Consider the following 20635-nt stretch of genomic DNA (forward strand, 5'->3'; position numbering starts at 1 on the left):
GATGTAAATTAACAATGAGTTAAAACATGGACACTGCTGGCCGGGCATGAGAGTCACAGACAGACTCGAGACTCCGGATGATGTTCGTGTGCTTCAAGCTGCCCAAATCAACAGCTGTATGAAAGCCTCCTCACACCCTCACTGATGCTGCTTTCACTAAAGTCTCTTTCAGACTGTTTGCTGGACACACAGAGGACGTGTTTAGGATTTTATTAACGTTTTCATTCAAATTATCCATCGGGTTTACATGTAGAGTTTCGCCGTGCCTGATGCTCGCCTTGGATTTGACCTGACGAAGGCAAAAGTAACATTTCCTCTCCGCGTATTTGAGTCTCTGATGAAAGGCCAGAACCTCTGCTTGCTGTTCACTTTAATTAGACTGTGACAAACTATTTTACCGCTTCAGTTTTTCCTCAAATGTACGAGAAGAAAACACAAGCGTGAGCAGCTCGTGGACGCGCACGGACGCGTGAGCGGGCAGGTTGAGTCTATGAGGTTCTCATGTGTAATTCAAGAGCAGCGCCGCGCGAGCGCTATTCATTGCTCAAACCAGACAGCGTTTGAAAGACTTTAGATCTGACCAGAGAGAGACAGAGATGGCAGAAACCGCCCCAGCCCCGGCTGCTGCCGCCCCGGCCAAATCGCCCAAGAAGAAGTCCGCCGCGAAAGCCAAGAAAGCAGGTCCAGGCGTCGGCGAGCTCATCGTCAAGGCTGTGTCCGCGTCGAAGGAGAGGAGCGGTGTGTCCCTCGCCGCCCTGAAGAAAGCGCTCGCTGCCGGCGGCTACGATGTGGAGAAGAACAACTCCCGCGTCAAGATCGCCGTCAAGAGTCTGGTGACTAAAGGCGCCCTGGTGCAGGTCAAAGGGACCGGGGCCTCCGGCTCCTTCAAGCTCAACAAGCAGCAAGCCGAGACCAAGAAGAAACCCGCCAAGAAAGCGGCTCCTAAAGCGAAGAAGCCCGCAGCCAAGAAACCCGCGGCCGCTAAGAAGCCCAAAGCTGCAGCAGCAAAGAAGCCCAAAGCCGCGAAGAAATCACCGAAGAAGGCCAAGAAACCCGCCGCCACAGCCGCTAAGAAGGCGATGAAGAGCCCCAAGAAGGCAAAGAAACCCGCAGCCGCTAAGAAAGCAGCCAAGAGCCCTAAAAAGGCCAAGGCGGCTAAACCTAAAGCAGCAAAGCCTAAAGCCGCCAAGCCTAAAAGGGCAGCTCCCAAAAAGAGATAAAAATCTACTGTTTGTTCATCAACGGCTCTTTTAAGAGCCACCCACGAACTCTAAATAAAGAGCAAAACTCGTTTATTTTATAGATTTTAGAATTTTGAAGACAAGCCAATCAATTGAACATTACAATAAAGTTTTCACAAAGTTTAGGTAAAACACAAAAAAACGAGTCAAAAAAACCGTTTGTTTTTATTAAAAAAAAATTGCAAAGAACAAAACAATTAAAAGACAGCAGTACAGAATAACCACAACACGGGGATTGTGAGAATACAAACAACCCAACAACAATATGGGCAGTGATAAACTTCAGTACTACAATAGGGACATACAACTACAGTATCAGACCACTGTGCACATAATAATAATATTTTATTTATAACGCACTTTTCATTCCGAAGAATCTCAAAGTGGAACAATGGAAAAAGGGAAAAAAAACGAATAAAAAGTAAAAATATAGAATAATACAATCAACACAGAAGCTTTTCTGAACAGAATATATAGTGTTTGGTATGAACAGCGATTAATATCCATATTTTGTACTTGTTTGAATTTTCTATAACATTTTTTTCTCTTCTGTCTAAACTACTTGGGCCAAATCATTCCCGCTGAAAGGGGGTTGGGCTTTGGAGGGAAGTTCAGTGATTGGTTTAAATCTCCTCAGACTCTAAACCAATGGGCGACTGGCACTCTCCTTTAAAGGCAGTGTGTGGCGGCACTGCTCATTATTCTGTTAACTTTAACTTCAAGGATGAGCGGAAGAGGCAAAACCGGCGGAAAGGCTCGCGCCAAGGCCAAGACTCGCTCTTCTAGGGCGGGATTGCAGTTCCCCGTCGGCCGTGTCCACAGGCTTCTCCGCAAAGGCAACTATGCCCAGCGCGTCGGTGCCGGTGCTCCGGTTTATTTGGCCGCTGTGCTCGAGTATCTCACCGCTGAGATCCTGGAGTTGGCTGGAAACGCCGCTCGGGACAACAAGAAGACCCGTATCATTCCTCGACACCTGCAGCTGGCGGTGCGCAATGACGAGGAGCTGAACAAGCTTCTGGGTGGCGTGACCATCGCTCAGGGCGGCGTGCTGCCCAACATTCAGGCCGTGCTGCTGCCCAAGAAGACCGAGAAGCCCGCCAAGTCCAAATAAATACACCAAAGCCTGCTTTTAGCGACCCAAAGGCTCTTTTAAGAGCCACACAAATTCTCCTTGAAAGAGTATTTTTATAAAATAGCATTTTTTACTATCTAAGGCACACAGTTGTTACATACATTTTAGGTATTTTAAAATTAACCTGCAGTGTTTTTTTTTGTCTGTACTGCTTTTGGGTGAATTTTTTTTGTGTGTGTTTTTGTTTCAATGCTCTGGATAAATCATTTAACTAAGTAAAATGCCCAACACAATTTTAGTTTATAGTTTATATCCAATGCACAGGTGATGTTCCTGGACCTAAATCACATAAAGGCCAAAGTTTTCATTCAGTTCATCAGGTTTTTTAAATAAAATCAGAACATTTATAATAGTTTTTTCATCAAATGAAGACATTTCAAATTAATATTGTGGTATACTAATGTAAATATTTGCAGCTGTTATACATGAGCAGTAAACCCTGCAAATGATCGCTCAGATATTTTCTACATTTGATGAGATTCTGTGGCCCAACGTTGAAATATTACATATATATATAAATATATGTTTTTATTATATCATATTTTCCTAAAAACTTTCTTAAATATCAAACATGTAAAACATTTATTTCTGCATTGGAGGACTGCTACATGTAAAAGGTAGAATATTTTTTTCTTTCTTCTATATTATGGTTTTTCAGGGGTTTTTCAGGGGAACCAAAGCCTGCTTTTAGCGACCCAAAGGCTCTTTTAAGAGCCACACAAATTCTTTCTGAAAGACAGATTTTTCAGTGGGCATTAAGCGTAATGCCCACTTTTGCATAACCTCAATTTTAACTTCTATAATAATCCTGCAAATGTTTTTCTCTTAAGAGTAACAAATCTCAGTGATTTTTCCTAACTTGATTTTCTATTATAGTCTTTTCTGTTAAAAATAAATGCAGAAGAATGCAATTTTAATTGGCACTGGTTCTCAATCCTGAAAATGAAAAGGAGAAAACAATTCTAGTCACTGCTGATGTAATGTATTATGATATGGTTTCATTGGCATGGTTTAATACATTTTAAACTGCTATATTTATATAAATACAATGTAATGGAATAAATAATGTGGTGATATAAGTATATACATGATGCTGATGAAGCTGTGGATTTAGGCGTGCTCTGTTCAATACAGCTCTTACAGGTTGTTGGCCTTGTCTTTTTCGTTGCTTCTATTACTCTCCCCTTTTTTGTAAGTCGCTTTGGATAAAAGCGTCTGGTAAATTATTAAATGTAAATGTAAAATAAGACTTCAAAAGTCTTTTGGTGTACACAATTATAACTTGAGTTGGCTTATTTAATTTTGGTGTTAGTGAAACAAAGGACGTTTGGGCGGGAACCACAAACTGTCGTCTAAAAACAGAAAACGCAAAGACATTGGCCAACTGTTATCAGGACATTAGCCAATCGAATGCCTCCGATGAGACTCCATCCAATCAGCGCATGGCAGCTCTAGGGTTAAATAAGCGCTGCGTTCTTGTGAACTCTTCATTCGTTTGTTCTGTTCAGAGCAGCCGCAAAGCTCATCAGAAACAATGGCGAGAACCAAGCAGACCGCTCGTAAGTCCACCGGAGGAAAAGCCCCGAGGAAGCAGCTGGCTACTAAAGCCGCCCGTAAGAGCGCCCCAGCTACCGGTGGCGTTAAGAAGCCTCACCGTTACAGGCCCGGTACCGTGGCGCTGAGAGAGATTCGCCGTTATCAAAAATCCACTGAGCTGCTGATCCGCAAACTGCCCTTCCAGCGGCTGGTGAGAGAAATCGCTCAGGATTTCAAGACGGATCTGCGCTTCCAGAGCTCTGCTGTCATGGCCCTTCAGGAGGCTAGCGAGGCTTATTTGGTGGGTCTGTTTGAGGACACCAATCTGTGCGCCATCCACGCCAAGAGAGTCACCATCATGCCCAAAGACATCCAGCTGGCCCGCCGCATCCGCGGAGAGCGCGCTTAGATCCATATCAGACACACAAACCCCAAAGGCTCTTTTAAGAGCCACATCCATAACTGAAAGACAACTTCCATTTCAAGATGGTATTATGTTACAAATCTGAAAGATATAATCTTAATATGATTTACGATTGCCTCAAGGCAACAAAATCTAATGATGTTTATTTTTAATAAAACCACAACAAGCTACCCATTTATTGATCAAACCTAACGGGGAAAAATTAAATTAGTCAATATAAGAGCAAATAAGTCATCACATGACCCACGGGTTAATTCTGTGTCCTGTTTTTGCACAGGTCACATGGCTCCATATTTTCTCCAGTGGAAAAGTACATTTTCACTAATTTCCATCCCTTTTATCACCTACAAAAAAAATTGTCTTCACTGATAAGTAAAGGTGTTTTTCTACCTTTTTTACTTTAAGCAGCATTGCATCAGAATCGCATAAGGCCATACCACACATACAAGGTTGAATACAAACGTATATTTTTTATGGAAAAGAGCTAGAATCATAAATTGCCTGAATTTGTAATGGATTTATAACAATAGTAGCTCACATACTATAACTGCACATAGGCTATGAGCTGCGCATTTTCTATTGCACTTAAAAAAGGTATAAACAACGAGGTGTCATAATGTGAAGAGGAAGAGGCCAGTGACAATCCGGCAGGGAGAGGTGGAAGATGGAGATGAGGATCAAGATGATATGGTCACTTGATATGATGGTTTTGCATTAAATATGAACATAAATTGGATAAGAAATAAATAGTTTTTCACAAAAACATTTTTTACCATTGTCCATTATTGCAACAATGTGTCTTTGAAGCAAAAAACTAAAAAACTGGAAAAAACACCACTGTTTTCTCAGTGTTAAGTCTTCAGAAGAATCATCTTCTTCTTTTCACGTTTAATGGCGGTTGCCAAGAATGTTACATTAAATCCAATTCATTCAAAATGTTAAGCATCAAAGTCTAGTAAATGCATAACTGGTGTCACTTAACCGCCCATGTGGTTTCAACCAGGTCCGCTAGCTGACTATAAACTCCTCTACTTCAGTGTTTGTTCTCTTTATTCAGTTGTTGTAAATTGAAGAGTAACAGTCGACATGTCTGGAAGAGGAAAGGGTGGTAAAGGACTCGGGAAAGGAGGCGCTAAGCGGCACCGAAAGGTTCTCCGCGATAATATCCAGGGAATCACTAAACCCGCTATTCGGCGTCTTGCTCGGCGTGGCGGCGTCAAGCGTATTTCTGGCCTGATCTATGAAGAGACTCGCGGTGTGTTGAAGGTGTTTCTGGAGAACGTCATTCGTGATGCTGTTACCTACACTGAGCACGCCAAACGAAAGACCGTCACCGCCATGGATGTGGTGTACGCGCTGAAGCGACAGGGACGCACCCTGTACGGGTTCGGCGGTTAAGAGACTCACGGAGAAGGAAAAGCACAAACGGTTCTTTTTAGAGCCACACACACTTTTACACTAAGAGCAACTTTGAAATAAAACTCAACATGTTTTATGTTGAATTAAAGTTATCTCTAATTATTTAAAGTTAAGGTTATTTTGCCCAGTGTTCGATTCTGTTACAACTGCAGATAAATAAACTACGTATGGTTTGGGGCGTCTGTACTCTAGCAAAACTTAAGTGCAATTTTTCAGCTGCAGTTCACTTGTTTATGCATTTGTATGTCTACTATGCTTAAATTCTATGAAATTATACTGAATTATGGAGTCTACATTTAGAAGTAAACATTAAAATAATAGAATCCTAAATCAAAGAGGGAACATGAAACTGAACGAAGGATGCGGGGGATGGCAGTCGTCGATGGGCGTGATTAACATTTTAAAGCTTCTGATTGGCTCGCCTGCAGTCACGGAGCGTTTAATGTGGCCAATGAAATCATTCTATGGGTTGAAGACTCCCAATCACAGAGGCCGTTCTTCTCTTCTGATATTAGCATAGGGCAGAGCATAAAAACCCGCCTGTAATAACTCAGCTTTATTGTTCTTTGAATTTCCCTGAACGAAGCATCATGCCTGAGCCAGCGAAGTCCGCGCCCAAGAAGGGCTCGAAGAAGGCCGTCACTAAAACCGCCGGCAAGAGCGGAAAGAAGCGCAAGAGGTCCAGGAAGGAGAGCTACGCTATCTACGTGTACAAAGTCCTGAAGCAGGTTCATCCCGACACCGGCATCTCCTCCAAGGCGATGGGAATCATGAACTCTTTCGTCAACGACATCTTCGAGCGCATCGCCGGTGAAGCGTCTCGTCTCGCTCACTACAACAAGCGCTCCACCATCACATCGAGAGAGATCCAGACCGCCGTGCGTCTGCTGCTGCCCGGGGAGCTGGCCAAACACGCCGTGTCTGAGGGCACAAAGGCTGTGACCAAATACACCAGCTCAAAGTAAAGCCGCTCTCAGCTCGACACACACAAAGGCTCTTTTAAGAGCCACACACACGCTTTCAAAAGAGCTTAAAACGTTTCTTATTTATGGTTGTTCTGGATTTTACTGAGTAGAAGTTATAGAAAAAGGCATGATTTTTTAAGAGCTGTTAAATGTTAAAACGTCATGTAGTTACAATCTACAGGACGCAGATTGAAGGCAATGAGGGTCTTTTTTCAGATCATACTGAAAGATGCATAATGCAAGAACAAGTGTTGCTTAACAAAATCAATACGAAATTGCACAATGACCACAAACGTTCAAAACTGTATAAAATGCAGATTTTATTAACTTTTTGGCATTTACGCATTCATTTAAATTTATTTATACAGAACCTGTGGTTCAGAATAACATTTTGTTCCGTATGTTCACAAATTAGCCTAGTGAAACGGAACCGGCAAATCTCAAAATCAAACATCTAACAAAATCAACATCAGAAAAAAACAAAGATATGATGTCCATCTTGTTCTTTGAATGTAATGACAAACCTAACAATACGGATTATATAAAAGCAGAACACTAAAATATTTCTCATGCTTAATTACAAATGATGTAAGGCAAGGCATACCCAATGGACAAGTTTATTAGTATAGCACATTTCATACCCGATGACAATTCAAAGTGCTTTACTAGAAATGAAATAAAATAGTGGTAACACGCATAAACAATAAGAATACCATGTGTAAAAATTAAAACTATTATTGTTAATATCAGATTGAAGTTTCGTCCTCTGTCACGGCAAACTGACTTTGGTCTTGAGCAGATGAAACTGAAATACACATACAAACATTTATTCAACACTGAGAGAGAGAGAGAGAGAGAGAGAGAGAGAGAGAGAGAGAGAGAGAGAGAGAGAGATCAGACAGAAGTGTTACCTCTCGCTCTGTAACATTTGTAAAGCAGCACGACTGTGGCGATCAGATACTGACAAGCTGCCAGAAGAAAACTGAAGATTTTGAGGCCAGAAATCTGAGCTGACACTGAAACACAAACACAATACACAGTAATGTTGTTGAACAATGTGCTGAAGGGCCCAGTAGATATTAATAGAATTGTTCTACAAACTAAACTTGTTTTAGATTACTTCTGCACACTTCTACATCTATTATTTGGATTACTTCATTGTACAGTATACGCAGTGGTGGGCTGTCAGGGCCTAAAGTATACAGGGTATACTGTATACATCAACATTATTGTTTATGTGCTTTAATCAAACCATTAAAGGCTGTGTTGGTAATTTGTTCCAGAAACATTTTGCTATGCTGTTTGGAAGTCTCTTCACATCCTGATAGCCGATGTAGGACCATAACATGTTTGCACAATCATCATACAATGTCCTACCTGCATATCGACATGGGTATTTCCTTATACTTCTGCGAACCTGCTCGTGCAGACATCACAAGTCATAAGTGTGTTTCAGGCTATTTGTCAAACTAAAATTAATGTGGGGGGAAATTTCATAAAAAATAATGTGAAGTTAGCGCTTTTAAACATCCGTTCACTTAAGAACAAATCATTTCTAGTCAGCAACTTAACCACAAACATTTTTTTGCTTCTAAATGAAACGTGGCTAGAAGAAAACTGTAGTGCAACAGTCCTAAATGAAGCAGCCCCTCCTAACTTTACTTTTATGAGTGTTTGCAGAGCAGTTCGGAGAGGTGGCGGTGTTGCTGCTCTTTTTAAAGATTTCTATCAATGTAAGCAAGTGTCATTTGGTGACTAATTGTCTCTCGAATATCTGGGTATTGTGTTAAAAGGTGCTCCATGCATCCTGCTTATCATTATTTACAGGCCTCCGAAATACTCTTCTTTTTTCAAAAGTGTGTTTAACTGTTTAGAAGCAGATCTCCTAGAAGTGGTAAACTCCTCACTTCTCTATGGGACTTTTCCAAACTCCCTTGAAAAAGTTGTTTTCAGTCAGCTGAACAAATTCTTAAACGGATACTTTAACAATTTTCAATCTGGTTTCCGACCGCATCACAGCACAGAGACAGCACTCATAAAGATTATAAATGATATTCGCTTAAATACTAATACAGGTAAAACATCAATTCTATTTCTACTCGACCGCAGTGCTGCATTCGACACTGTTGACCACAACATACTTCTAGACAGGCTGTAAAACTGGGTTGGGCTTTCTGGGATGGTCCTCAGATGGTTCAGATCATACTTAGAAGGGAGAGGTTATTATGTGAGTATAGGAGACCATAAGTCTGAGTGGACGTCCATGACATGCGGAGTCCCACAAGGGTCAATTCTTGCACCACTCCTATTTAACCTGTATATGCTGCCACTGAGCCAAATAAAGGCCATTAGACCGCTGCAGCTCATACAGAACGCTGCTGCCAGGATTGTGAGCAGAACCAGAAAATATGACCATATCACACCAGTCCTCAGGTCTTTACACTGGCTTCCAGTTACATTTAGGATCGACTTTAAAGTACTATTACTTGTTTATAAATCACTCAATGACCTAGGACCTCAATACATCGCAGATATGCTGATTAAATACAAACCCAACAGATCACTCAGATCAGCAGGATCAAGTCAGTTAGAAATACCAAGAGTTCACTCAAAGCAAGGAGAGTCTGCTTTTAGCTATTATGCCAGCCGCAGCTGGAACCAGCTTCCTGAACAGATCAGATGTGCTCCAACAGTAGCCACCAGGCGCAGATTAACGCACAGGTTTACCTAGGCTGCAGCCTAGGGGCCCCACGTGTAGAGGGGGCCCCGGATTGGCCAGACTTTTTTAATTTATTTTTTTTACTATATTTACTTCAGCGCGAACAAAAAAAAGACCCTCATTGGCCCATAAGAAACATAAAAAAGCAGGTGATTGGATATATGTGACGGGTCTGTGCATCTGTCCAATCAGCTGCTGGCTTTAATTTATATCACTATTGCTAAAGAAAGTAAGAGCACAAAAACGGAATCACTACACGCATTCTACTGGATAATATTGAATGCCATTTTTAAATGCCATTAATAACTGAGCACACAACTGATGCTTGCGTGCGCAGTAAATCACTTCTCTGAGATAATCACAGATACATGTGAGGAAAAGGCAGCCCACGAGCTCCTTTTAAACATGGTAGTATAGACGTCTCAATGTGTGTGTATGCCAGTTTAGTGGTTAAATTGGGCTTGGGCTCTCAGGCACATAAGCCTGCTCGTTTGTGTCCTGATGTGCCTGCAGTCAGTTGCCTACTGCAGACATCACAAGTCTCCCGGAAGTTCCGGGAGTCTCCCGCATATTGATAGCGGGCGGCTCCCTGATGCCCGCAAAATTAGTTCAAATCTCCCGGAATCTGGAGTGAGCGACCATGCGAGACAAGATACTCAAATCGTGTGTAGCGCACACGGCAGAGAAGGAGGGGGAGCGAGAGACCTTGCGCATTAGTGCGCGTGCCTCATGAAGGGCATTCATTCTGATTGGTCTGCTTCAGTTTTTCACATATCATGTAACACTCAATTTCTCCATTTCTTTGCACAAAACTCTCCAGAAAGAAATGTGAAATTATTTTTGATTTTGGTGCTTTCTAGACAGAAAGATGTAAAAAAATATATATTTTTTTTTGTCTCATGGGGATGAAAGACTACAATTCCCCAAAACCTGAACCTGTATTTTACACATATTGAATGCAATTAACTGTATCATATGGTATGAAAAACGGAGTTATAGTATTTAAAACTTGTTAATATTATGATTATTATTATTATTAGTAGTAGTAGTATTATTCTGTTGTTATATGTGGTTGTGTTTTGCTTACTAACCTTTTGTTTATTTTTTCCCCCCACTGATCCAACTACTTTTTTATGTTTGCTGTGCGACAGTAAAGTGTTATTTCTTTATTTAACCTCTGGTCTCCTGTATAAGTTTTATATATTTTTCCCCCATTCCTTCCAAACCAAGAACTGGTCTAGTCTTGTGTTGGAGGACATCAGCACTACAAAAGGCAACACTATCAATGCCGTCAGGTGGTACAGGTCAGTGCTCTTAAGGTTTAGCCTGACGTGGTCATACTCAGCTCTAGTCAGAATATGAGTCTGATGCTCCATTGGGCTGTGATTATGAGGCGTTTTTTAACCGAACCAGGGAAGACATCAATTGCATAGACCTACAACAAATGAGAGCAACGAAGGGACGCATTGTCAAATGTCAACAGAGCTCAACTGCACTGTGTTGCCAAGACCGCGTTTTTTCTGCGGGTTCTTTTCTATGTCCGCGGGTTGAAGCGACTATTATGTGATATAGACCCATGAGTGCGAATTTTAGCAGGCAACCTTGCCAAAATAACACACATTTTACCCCCCAAACGCCATTTTTCCCCCGGAGAACCCCCCGAGAAGCTATTAAGGCTAGTAGTTGGCGCGTTTTGTTGTAAAAACTTGGCAACCCTGTCTGCACGTACGCTGAAATCAGGCTGGAATACACGATTTTTGCCAGTGTTGTAAAATAATTTAATGATACACAGAGTACTTACCCAACATGATCATCATTTCAGAGAGAAATTGAGATGGTGAATGCATATACATCCAAGCCCCTTTGATGACGTGCATGATTAAGTTACTGTTGATCATCTGTCCGTCATCGTCTAAAGCCCGCCCTTGATGATTTCATTGGTCCGAACAGTTTCTGTTCGGAGATAATAGGCTTGTTCGACTTCAACTAGCGATGCGCAGACCGATCGGCGGCTGACTTAAAGCAGTGCATGCCGGTTAGAAATGTTGTCCTTGAGACAGCGCCGACGGCACGTGACTGTGACGCACGTCAACAAAGTACCGTGAGAGCGATTCAAGAGCAGCCGGCTGATGCAGCCGCTGCAGATTCTAAAGGGGGACTGCAGGAGGTTTCTCGAGCTCTGATGACGACACAGCTGATCCACGATTGGCCGGATTCACCGCATGACAGCGATCATGTGCGTTTCGTGTTTATTCTAAAACCTTATGTTACGCTAATGCTCACAAATCATTTATTTATAACAGTAAAACCGCTTTTCATGTAGTCGCGATGTTATATTGTCATGTTTATCAAACTAAAACTGATAAAAACCGTTGACAACACTTCATTGATAGTGTTGGTTTCTATGGTAAATGGTAAATGGACTGCAATTATATAGCGCTTTTAACAGACACTATGACCATCCAAAGCGCTTTACGTCTTGCCTCGCATTCACCCATTCATACACCGACGGCGGTGTCAGCCATTCAAGGCGCCATCCAGCTCGTCGGGAGCAGCTGGGGTTAAGCCTCTGAGCTGTCTTGCTCATGGACACCTCGACACTTGGTCAGGTGGAACCGGGGATCGAACCACCAACCTTCCGGTTTGTAGACAATCTACATGAACTTTATTCTTGTCCGAACAGACACTTTATTAAGCAGTACATCAAGTATTGAATGAAAATGTCATCTGAAACATCTGTGTATTTGAGAAACATTGCATTTATTTAACTTCAGCTGTGATAAAGTTTGCAATCACAGCGCAAGCGTCACCACGGGAAGCAGAAAGTGTCCGACTTCACGTCACCTTTTTCAGCTCCTCCCCGCCTGCACTCGGCTACTCTCGCCGATCGCATGCATCCAGCCGCAGCTGATGTCCAACACACCTAATTACTCCTCTATGAAGCAAGGCCAGACCGAATCGCCCGACCTAAAAATGCTGTGGGTGGGGCTAAGTTCGGCTGGCATCCGTTCACACTGCCCGATTTTTGCCCCGATTTTGAGTCGCCGACAGGTTTTGTGAAATCGCCAACAAATGCCCGAGATCACAGGCAAATCGGTGCTCGTGCATGCGAGTGACAATCACGCAGTATGAATGATCAAAGACGCGGTCAGAGAGAATCGCCGAATCCAATAGTTTGCACACCGGAGAGCGGCGATTCTTCCTCTTGTTCAGTCATGCAGTGTGAACTCCTCTGTCGTCAAACCATCGTGCAGTGTGAACACAGCAGTGACTGAATGATACCCCAGATAGTCATGCAGTGTGAATAGAGCAGTGACCCGACGAGTTTGAAAATCGTGCAGTCTGAACTAGGCTTAAGGTTGTTTAACGAGTTTGTTTGCCATCCACTGATGAGAGGCTCAATGAAGCAGCTTCATCTCGAGCTCTGATATACCCCCACAGTGACTAAATATAGTATATCGTCGCTGTCCGATGAAAACCACGTATGTCCATTTTGCCGATTTTGAGATTTTTCGACGGATTGAATGTCCAGGTTCATTTCCGTATACAGTGTGCTTCACATATCTAAATGACCATTGAAAAGTTGTGAAATCATGCCATCTGATTTTCACGTATATCCATTTGGTGTCAAAGCTGACAATCACGCCACGTAGCCTATCTCCCACCCTGTGGAAGCATCTCGCCGGTCTCCTGAAGTTTCATCGAAGCTCAGCACTGGACAGCCGAATAACTATGATAGGGCTGTTATAGAGGCGATTGCGAGGGTCAACAATGAGGAGGAAGGTTTGTAGGAAAATAGAATTGAGTCAGCCAAACAATTAAGTCTACATTGTATTCATTACTGAAATGTAGGGCTGCTCCGATCACGATCAGCCGGTCGTTAATGCGCATCTCGTCAGTAAAGCCGGTTCTCTAATCAGCGGTAAATTCCCTCAGGTGCCTGATTTCACATAGATCAGCTGTTACTACACACAGCCGTTGTTAATTTAGAAGATGCGCAAATAAACGCTGAAAATGAAGTGGATTTGATCGTGATCGGAGGAGCCCTACTGAAATGTTAACTAGTTTTTCTCTCTGTCATTCTTAGATTCACTTGAAAGTGACGGTTCTCAGACAGCTGCCAATGAGGGTAGGTATGCTACTTTAGGCTTAAATTATTTTCTTGGCCATTCTAATTAATGATCGGAAGAAAGCATATCGACCACTGTTACTGTAAAATATGCACGTATGTCCATTTAAACTCAATTTTGGTCAAATGTGGATTATATCATTACACTGGCAAGAATATGGTTACATGTAATGATGCCATAGCAAGTATGACAACGCTACATTCAACTGCCTTTGAAATACGGTGTTTTTTTCACTTGCTGAAAAGTAACCGTTTTGGACATACGTGAGTTTCATCGGGCAGCGACGATATGATTATGTAGGGCAAGGTACCTGGGGTAAAGGTAGAGTTTGGGGAGATGGTGGGATGCTGGAACAGCTCGAACAGCTGAGTCTGAGGAGAGGTAAGCAGCTGTTTATATACTTTGGCTGTTGATTGGAAGATTAGATGGACTCACTCCTCCCTAAATTACGTTTAGGAACTTGACTTATATTCATTATTATCGTAATGTTATATGCTGTGAGACATGAGGTAGTGTCTCTCGTGGAGCTTTTGTTTGCTCCCTGCTGTGTTCATGGGTATTGGAGGAGGCGTGGCTTTGGAGACGCTCTATAGATAAGGTGGGATCTTATGCTTAAAATCTAGCTTGCTATTGCTAGCCTCTCTGAAAAATGCCCTACTTTTAATTATCATTCATGTATTTAATGACAGCAAACAAGGCTTAGAGACAAATGTAGGCCAGAATTATAAAAATATAGTTTTATAAAGAATTATAATAGAATATTTGTTTGTCTGTACATTGATTTATGGTCATTTATTTGAATGTTTAAAAGGGGATGAAAAACGTCTTAGTAACCTTGGTTCCTGGAATGCTTTTGGGGAAACTCTTTCACTAAGAAATAGGTTACTGAAAGAATTTCCCCAAAAGGGTTTTTGACACAATGTCGAAGTGACTGACATAAAAAGAGAACCCAGTCCTAACTCCAAAAATACTGATCACATTCAGATTCCTTCCTTTCTGATTTCAAATTAAAAATAATTAATTTATGGAGAGTCAGATTTGTGGTTTAATGTTGAATGAAGCACAGTCTGTCTGAGATGATCGCTTGTTGCTTTATCTGTTTCTGGTTTGAGTGGCACATGCACTTTCATTTAGTGAAGTTCAAAAGAGACTTGCTTTTTTAATTTAAAAGAAAAACAGCTTTGCATAATAGAAATGTGGGCCTTGAATTTATTCAATTGTGTTTGACAATCACTAACAAATCACTTTTGCCATGAAAACACTCAGCTTTTATTATACATTTATTTTGATAAAATCTTAAATTGTATAACCTATTTAAACTGAATAGGTTCAATAGTCTGGAGAGACTAATATTTTTTCATACTATTCCATAGGCTAATTATCCTAGAGATGACTCAAATCAATTGTGAATGTCTGTACTTTCCTACTTGTCACGAGGACACATTCCTTGAGTGTATAAACATACTTTCTCATAAGCATGCTCTTTCTGATTTCTGAGATACAGACTCCCGTGACTCTCACCTCTGACTGAGATCCAGCTGTGGGGTGACGCTCCTCTCTCTGTTTTACAGTAGTAGAAACCCTCATGTGACTTTGAGACAGTAGTGATGCTCATCTCTCCTGTCGTCTGATTCTGGATCAGTGTTTCGTCTTTATAGAAACCAGCGCTGAAGATCGAGGGGTTTGTAGATCGATGTAAACAGTGTAGAGTCAGAGTCTCTCCCTCAATCACATGATCAACAGAACTCAGAATCACTTCACCATCTACAAACACAAGACATCTGTGCTTACTGCAAGTAGTAAGAATACAGCAAAAACAATTCAAGTTAAATATTGATATTATCAATTGAATTATACTTTATTCTTTGTGAGTTTAGTTACAAACTGTCATGAGAGTTGTGTATTAGGTTTTTACAGTGGCCCAGTAGTGCATCCGTACTAAATTAAACCACAACACAATGAAATCACCACAACACAACATAATTAAAACCACAACTTAAAGTCCCTGTAAAGGCAATTCTATAAAAAATTCTATAACACATTATAAATGTTAGAAATGTATTGCTAAAACACATTGCAAAGACTGTGAACTGTGTAGTACTAAATTGTGGAGTTAACCATTGCTGTGCTCCGGATTTTAGGCGGGGCTAAAACGGTGGCTCGATGACGCACTGGAGCCTCTGAGCCTGGCCCCGCCCCTACTGTCGATGACGCACTGGAGCCTCTGAACCTGGCCCCGGCCCTACTGTCGATGACGCACTGGAGCCTCTGAGCCTGGCCCCGGCCCTACTGACGATGACGCACTGGAGCCTCTGGGTCTGGCCCCGCCCCTACTGTCGATGACGCACTGGAGCCTCTGAACCTGGCCCCGGCCCTACTGTCGATGACGCACTGGAGCCTCTGAACATGGCCCCGGCCCTACTGTCGATGACGCACTGGAGCCTCTGAGCCTGGCCCCGGCCCTACTGTCGATGAAGCACTGGAGCCTCTGAGCCTGGCCCCGCCCCTACTGTCGATGATGCACTGGAGCCTCTGAGCCTGGCCCCGGCCCTACTGACGATGACGCACTGGAGCCTCTGAGCCTGGCCCCGGCCCTACTGAAGATGACGCACTGGAGCCACTGAGCCTGGCCCCGCCCCTACTGACGATGACGCACTGGAGCCTCTGAGCCTGAGCCTGGCCCCGGCCCTACTGACGATGACGCACTGGAGCCTCTTAGCCTGGCCCCCGGCCCTACTGACGATGACGCACTGGAGCCTCTGAGCCTGGCCCCGCCCCTACTGACGATGACGCACTGGAACCTCTGAGCCTGGCCCCGCCCCTACTGACGATGACGCACTGGAGCCACTGAGCCTGGCCCCGCCCCTACTGTCGATGACGCACTGGAGCCTCTGAGCCTGGCCCCACCCCTACTGACGATGACGCACTGGAGCCTCTGAGCCTGGCCCCGCCCCTACTGACGATGACGCACTAGAGCCTCTGAGCCTGGCCCCGGCTCTACTGACGATGATGCACTGGAGCCTCTGAGCCTGGCCCCGGCCCTACTGACGATGATGCACTGGAGCCACTGAGCCTGGCCCCGCCCCTACTGACGATGATGCACTGGAGCCTCTGAGCCTGGCCCCGCCCCTACTGACGATGACACTGGAGCCTCTGAGCCTGGCCCCGGCCCTACTGACGATGACACACTGGAGCCTCTGAGCCTGGCCCCGCCTCTACTGACGATGACGCACTGGAGCCACTGAGCCTGGCCCCGCCCCTACTGACGATGACGCACAGGAGCCTCTGAGCCTGGCCCCGCCCCTACTGTGGATGACGCACTGGAACCTCTGAGGCTCATAACTAGAGCACATTCGCATCAGTTTGCCGCTCAATCGCGAGTACTATTAGTTACTATAGCCTACAGTTTGCCACCTAGCTATGCCTTCGTCACGGAAATGCATACATCTGGATGTAGTCACTTACAAAACAGATCGGTGTCCTTATTTAAATTTCTGAAAAACGATCAAATCAAGAAGAGGTGGATTCATTTTATGAAGAGCCACTTTGATGGAGAGCTGAGGATCACCACCAACAACCGCCTCTGTAGTGATCATTTTACACAGGATAGTTTTATAAACTTTCGTCTGAGAAAACTCTGATTCACTGATAATCCGCTGTTACTGGTGAATGGGGCTGAACCGACTATCTCCCGCTTTCATCCTCTCGTCCTGCCGACAGCCGGTGACGGCATCTTCCGCAATATCATTACGTGCCCACCAATGAGTGTAAGTTTCCTTGAGTGCTTGTGTTATAATTACAGCAGGTAACGTTATATTAGTCCACAGTAACTAAATCCTGCAACCCTCTAACGTGATTTTTTGTTTACATCAGGTTACATCAATATGATTCCTTAGACAAGTGATTTCATCTATTATATCTGTAAACCTGTATATATCTGTATATCTGTATTTTATCTTTTAGTTTGATATCTGTCTATAAAGTGGCAAAATACACTTTATTCTATATTATTGCTAGCTTAACTTCATTTGGCTACGTTTATGCTATCTTTATCTTTCACAAAGAATGGAGGCTGCATTCATAATGCGCACTGTTATGAATTCCCGCGCAGCCGCACGGATTATACTTTCACTTTAGAATGAGTATCAATTTGGGAGTAAACTGATTGAATGGTGCGTTCAATATTAACATCAATACTATTCTTAATGAAAAACATAACAGAACAGTACAATGACAAGGGCGCTTTTAAATGGGCGCTTTTATATTTAGGATTGAAACTGAATCATCCGCCGTGTGTCAGCTTCTCACTCGTGATAAATGAACTCTGACTCCTGCTGCTGGTCTGTGCTCAGTTCATGGCGTCTGTTATCTAACTGAACAAAATTATGTTTATTTATAATCAAAAAGATATCGATGCCTGTTTATGATTTCATATAGCTATATCTATAACGAAGTCTTGACATCATATCTGGGAGAAGTCAGTAAATTTGAGTAAAATCACAGGCTTTGCTTATCCCGTACGAATGCGCCACGCAAAACTCAGATCATGTGGGGGAGTAATTTCTAAATCACAGAGGTCCCTAGATAATACTAATCCCATGCAAATGGTGCTTAAGTTTGTTTCTGGCTCTGGAGGCTCAAACACGTAGGCCTATGGCTTTGTAAACCCAATGAATAAGCTGCTAGAACATCCATTCAGGCTGTAGCGGTGACATTTGAGTGAGGCGGTGGTAGCTTTCCCGCGAGTGGGGGTGGTTTTAGCGCAACCAGCGGACACGCCCCAGCGTTTTTAGAGCAGAGAATACTGCTCATTTTTTAAAGATTTTGATCTCTTATTTTATTTACTTGATGACTTCTTTTATCATTCAAATTTGGCTGGGTTGCTAATAACATATTTTTCTGTGGTGTGACAAACTCAGATCACATACTTAATTTTGACTTTACAGGGTCTTTAACGAAATCACCATAACACAACGAAATCGCCACAACACAACGGAAACAAGTCACAACACAACGAAATCGCCAAGGAAAATTTACTCAATTGCACTCCGAGAGCCTCCTCATGGTCTGGAGCATTTCTGTTGTTTTGTGGGCTATTCCGTTGTGTTATGACTTGTTTCCGTTGTGTTGTGCCAATTTCTTTGTGTTGTGACTTGTTTCCGTTGTGTTGTGCCAATTTCTTTGTGTTGTGACTTGCTTCCGTTGTGTTGTGCCAATTTCTTTGTGTTGTGCCAATTTCTTTGTGTTGTGACTTGTTTCCGTTGTGTGGTGCCAATTTCTTTGTGTTGTGACTTGTTTCCGTTGTGTTGTGCCAATTTCTTTGTGTTGTGACTTGTTTCCGTTGTGTTGTGCCAATTTCTTTGTGTTGTGACTTGTTTCCGTTGTGTTGTGCCAATTTCTTTGTGTTGTGGTTAAATTCCGTCGTGTTGTGCCAATTTCTTTGTGTTGTGGTTAAATTCCGTCGTGTTGTGCCAATTTCTTTGTGTTGTGGTTAAATTCCGTCGTGTTGTGCCAATTTCTTTGTGTTGTGACTTGTTTCCGTTGTGTTGTGCCAATTTCTTTGTGTTGTGGTTAAATTCCATTGTGTTGTGCCAATTTCTTTGTGTTGTGGTTAAATTTTGTTGTGTTGTGGTTTAATTTAGAACGGCTGCCCTAGATATGGAATATGGATTTGTCTTTCATTTAATCTATTATATTTTATTTATTTTATATTTCCTTTTACTGAAACACTAAAGACTCAAGATAAATATTGCCTGTACTATTGTCTGTACCTCTCACTGAAAGAAAGCACATGCTATCAGTATGTTTTGGTAAGAACTAGTTAGAACTGGAGCTTAATCAGCTCCAACCTTGGAGAGCCTGTGTATCTGTGTATGTGCGCAATATTCTGTGTTACAGATCAGAATGGTGTACAATGGGCCCCCTAAGAGATGGGTGGACTTGTTGTTCTGGGCAAGCTGGCGCCTGCTCCAGATCTGGAAGATCACTATGGGTCTAATTCTGCGGTGAAAGCATCGACAAGTGACACGTCTATGGAAACGTGCATCAGATTAACTGACATGAGTGTAAATTTATGATGACTGTGCATTGTCTCTGAGCCAATCAGAACCATCCACATTGCAGTAATGACGTGGATAGACCTTGAAAACGGTATAACTGTTGGGACAATTGTATGTATGATAGGCCTACGAACTCCTTGTGAGACTTGAAGCTGGCTTCTGCTTTTGAAACTGCAAACTATTCTAAGTAATTTTTTCTTTTAATTAATTGCAATCCTGACTCTATCTTCATTTCTTCATCACTGGTCCTGGGTCATAAGCTGTTAACCCCTAACACTATCCTATCAATATTTGCCAATATTTCTAAAGAATGCTTTCAGCACCTTGTTGAATTACTGCCATGTAGAATTAAGGCAGTTCTGAAGGCGAAAGGGGGTCAAACACAGTATTAGTATGGTGTTCCTAATAATCCTTTAGGTGAGTGTACATATTATTAACAGTGACAAATTCAAATGGTTTGTATTTTCTCAAAGAAATGTTGTCAGCTTTTGTTCTTTTGTTCATATAACTACATTTTTATTTGTAAAAAATGCACAATATTGTTGTGTGCAACCACTTGACACATCTTTTTTAAGTAAATTGAACAAGTAATTTTTTTGTGTGGAAAATGTATATAGACTGTAATTATAATTTAGATTATAACATTAGCAGATGATGTGATTATAAACCGGACTCACCATGTACAGTTATGTTTCGAGGACGGCGTTTCTCTCCAGATTCAGACTCACACCAGTACACTCCAGTGTCAGATGTGCTGAGAGAGTCCATTACACATGAAGATCCTGTTTGATCTGAACAAGTTTGAGTGCCTTTGTCTGTGTATCTTCTCACTGTCCATCCAGCAGAGTTACTCTGATCCTCACAGCTCAGAGCGAGAGACTCAGATGAGAAGTGTTGACTTCTGCTGGGTTTGATGACCAGAGACACTGAAGCAGAAACTCCTGAAAAGAGCAAAATCTCAATCTAAACTGACACACAGAGACTGCAATGAAACAGAAATACGGACGAGC

At 42.6% G+C, this 20635-nt stretch overlaps 6 protein-coding genes across 6 annotated transcripts in view; 5 read left to right on the top strand and 1 right to left on the bottom strand.

The window, feature by feature from the left end:
• Positions 1-283: 283 nt before the first annotated feature.
• On the top strand, positions 284-1378 carry LOC137079592 (histone H1-like). Its single transcript, XM_067447523.1, has one exon. The coding sequence runs from the start codon at positions 597-599 to the stop codon at positions 1218-1220; it is 624 nt and encodes a 207-aa protein (XP_067303624.1). The 5' UTR covers positions 284-596; the 3' UTR covers positions 1221-1378.
• Positions 1379-1958: 580 nt separating this feature from the next.
• LOC137079900 (histone H2A-like) lies at positions 1959-2406 on the top strand. Its single transcript, XM_067447545.1, has one exon. It carries the CDS (start codon positions 1966-1968, stop codon positions 2350-2352), a length of 387 nt encoding a protein of 128 aa, XP_067303646.1. The 5' UTR covers positions 1959-1965; the 3' UTR covers positions 2353-2406.
• Positions 2407-3881: 1475 nt separating this feature from the next.
• Positions 3882-4633, top strand: LOC137079783 (histone H3). The gene has a single exon (XM_067447536.1). The coding sequence runs from the start codon at positions 3908-3910 to the stop codon at positions 4316-4318; it is 411 nt and encodes a 136-aa protein (XP_067303637.1). The 5' UTR covers positions 3882-3907; the 3' UTR covers positions 4319-4633.
• Positions 4634-5419: 786 nt separating this feature from the next.
• LOC137071237 (histone H4) lies at positions 5420-5731 on the top strand. Its single transcript, XM_067439093.1, has one exon. It carries the CDS (start codon positions 5420-5422, stop codon positions 5729-5731), a length of 312 nt encoding a protein of 103 aa, XP_067295194.1.
• A 569-nt stretch (positions 5732-6300) lies between these two features.
• LOC137080109 (histone H2B-like) lies at positions 6301-6753 on the top strand. The gene has a single exon (XM_067447559.1). The coding sequence runs from the start codon at positions 6343-6345 to the stop codon at positions 6715-6717; it is 375 nt and encodes a 124-aa protein (XP_067303660.1). The 5' UTR covers positions 6301-6342; the 3' UTR covers positions 6718-6753.
• Positions 6754-7035: 282 nt separating this feature from the next.
• The window catches only part of LOC137071310 (Fc receptor-like protein 5), a 54632-nt gene continuing 41032 nt past the window's right edge, over positions 7036-20635 (bottom strand). Inside the window, exons 10-13 of the mRNA XM_067439222.1 lie at positions 20303-20566; positions 15088-15330; positions 7629-7733; positions 7036-7522 (exon numbers count right to left, since the gene is read on the bottom strand). Of these exons, the coding sequence (XP_067295323.1) occupies positions 7464-7522; positions 7629-7733; positions 15088-15330; positions 20303-20566 (671 nt within the window). The 3' untranslated portion in view covers positions 7036-7463. The remainder of the gene's footprint in view (positions 7523-7628; positions 7734-15087; positions 15331-20302; positions 20567-20635) is intronic.

This window comes from Pseudorasbora parva, chromosome 1, assembly GCF_024679245.1.
Source record: "Pseudorasbora parva isolate DD20220531a chromosome 1, ASM2467924v1, whole genome shotgun sequence".
Classification (NCBI taxonomy): Eukaryota; Metazoa; Chordata; class Actinopteri; order Cypriniformes; family Gobionidae; genus Pseudorasbora; species Pseudorasbora parva.

Coding starts and splice junctions, on each gene's coding strand:
- LOC137079592 (XM_067447523.1), top strand. CDS start 597: ATGGCAGAAACCGCCCCAGCCCCGGCTGCTGCCGCCCCGGCCAAATCG.
- LOC137079900 (XM_067447545.1), top strand. CDS start 1,966: ATGAGCGGAAGAGGCAAAACCGGCGGAAAGGCTCGCGCCAAGGCCAAG.
- LOC137079783 (XM_067447536.1), top strand. CDS start 3,908: ATGGCGAGAACCAAGCAGACCGCTCGTAAGTCCACCGGAGGAAAAGCC.
- LOC137071237 (XM_067439093.1), top strand. CDS start 5,420: ATGTCTGGAAGAGGAAAGGGTGGTAAAGGACTCGGGAAAGGAGGCGCT.
- LOC137080109 (XM_067447559.1), top strand. CDS start 6,343: ATGCCTGAGCCAGCGAAGTCCGCGCCCAAGAAGGGCTCGAAGAAGGCC.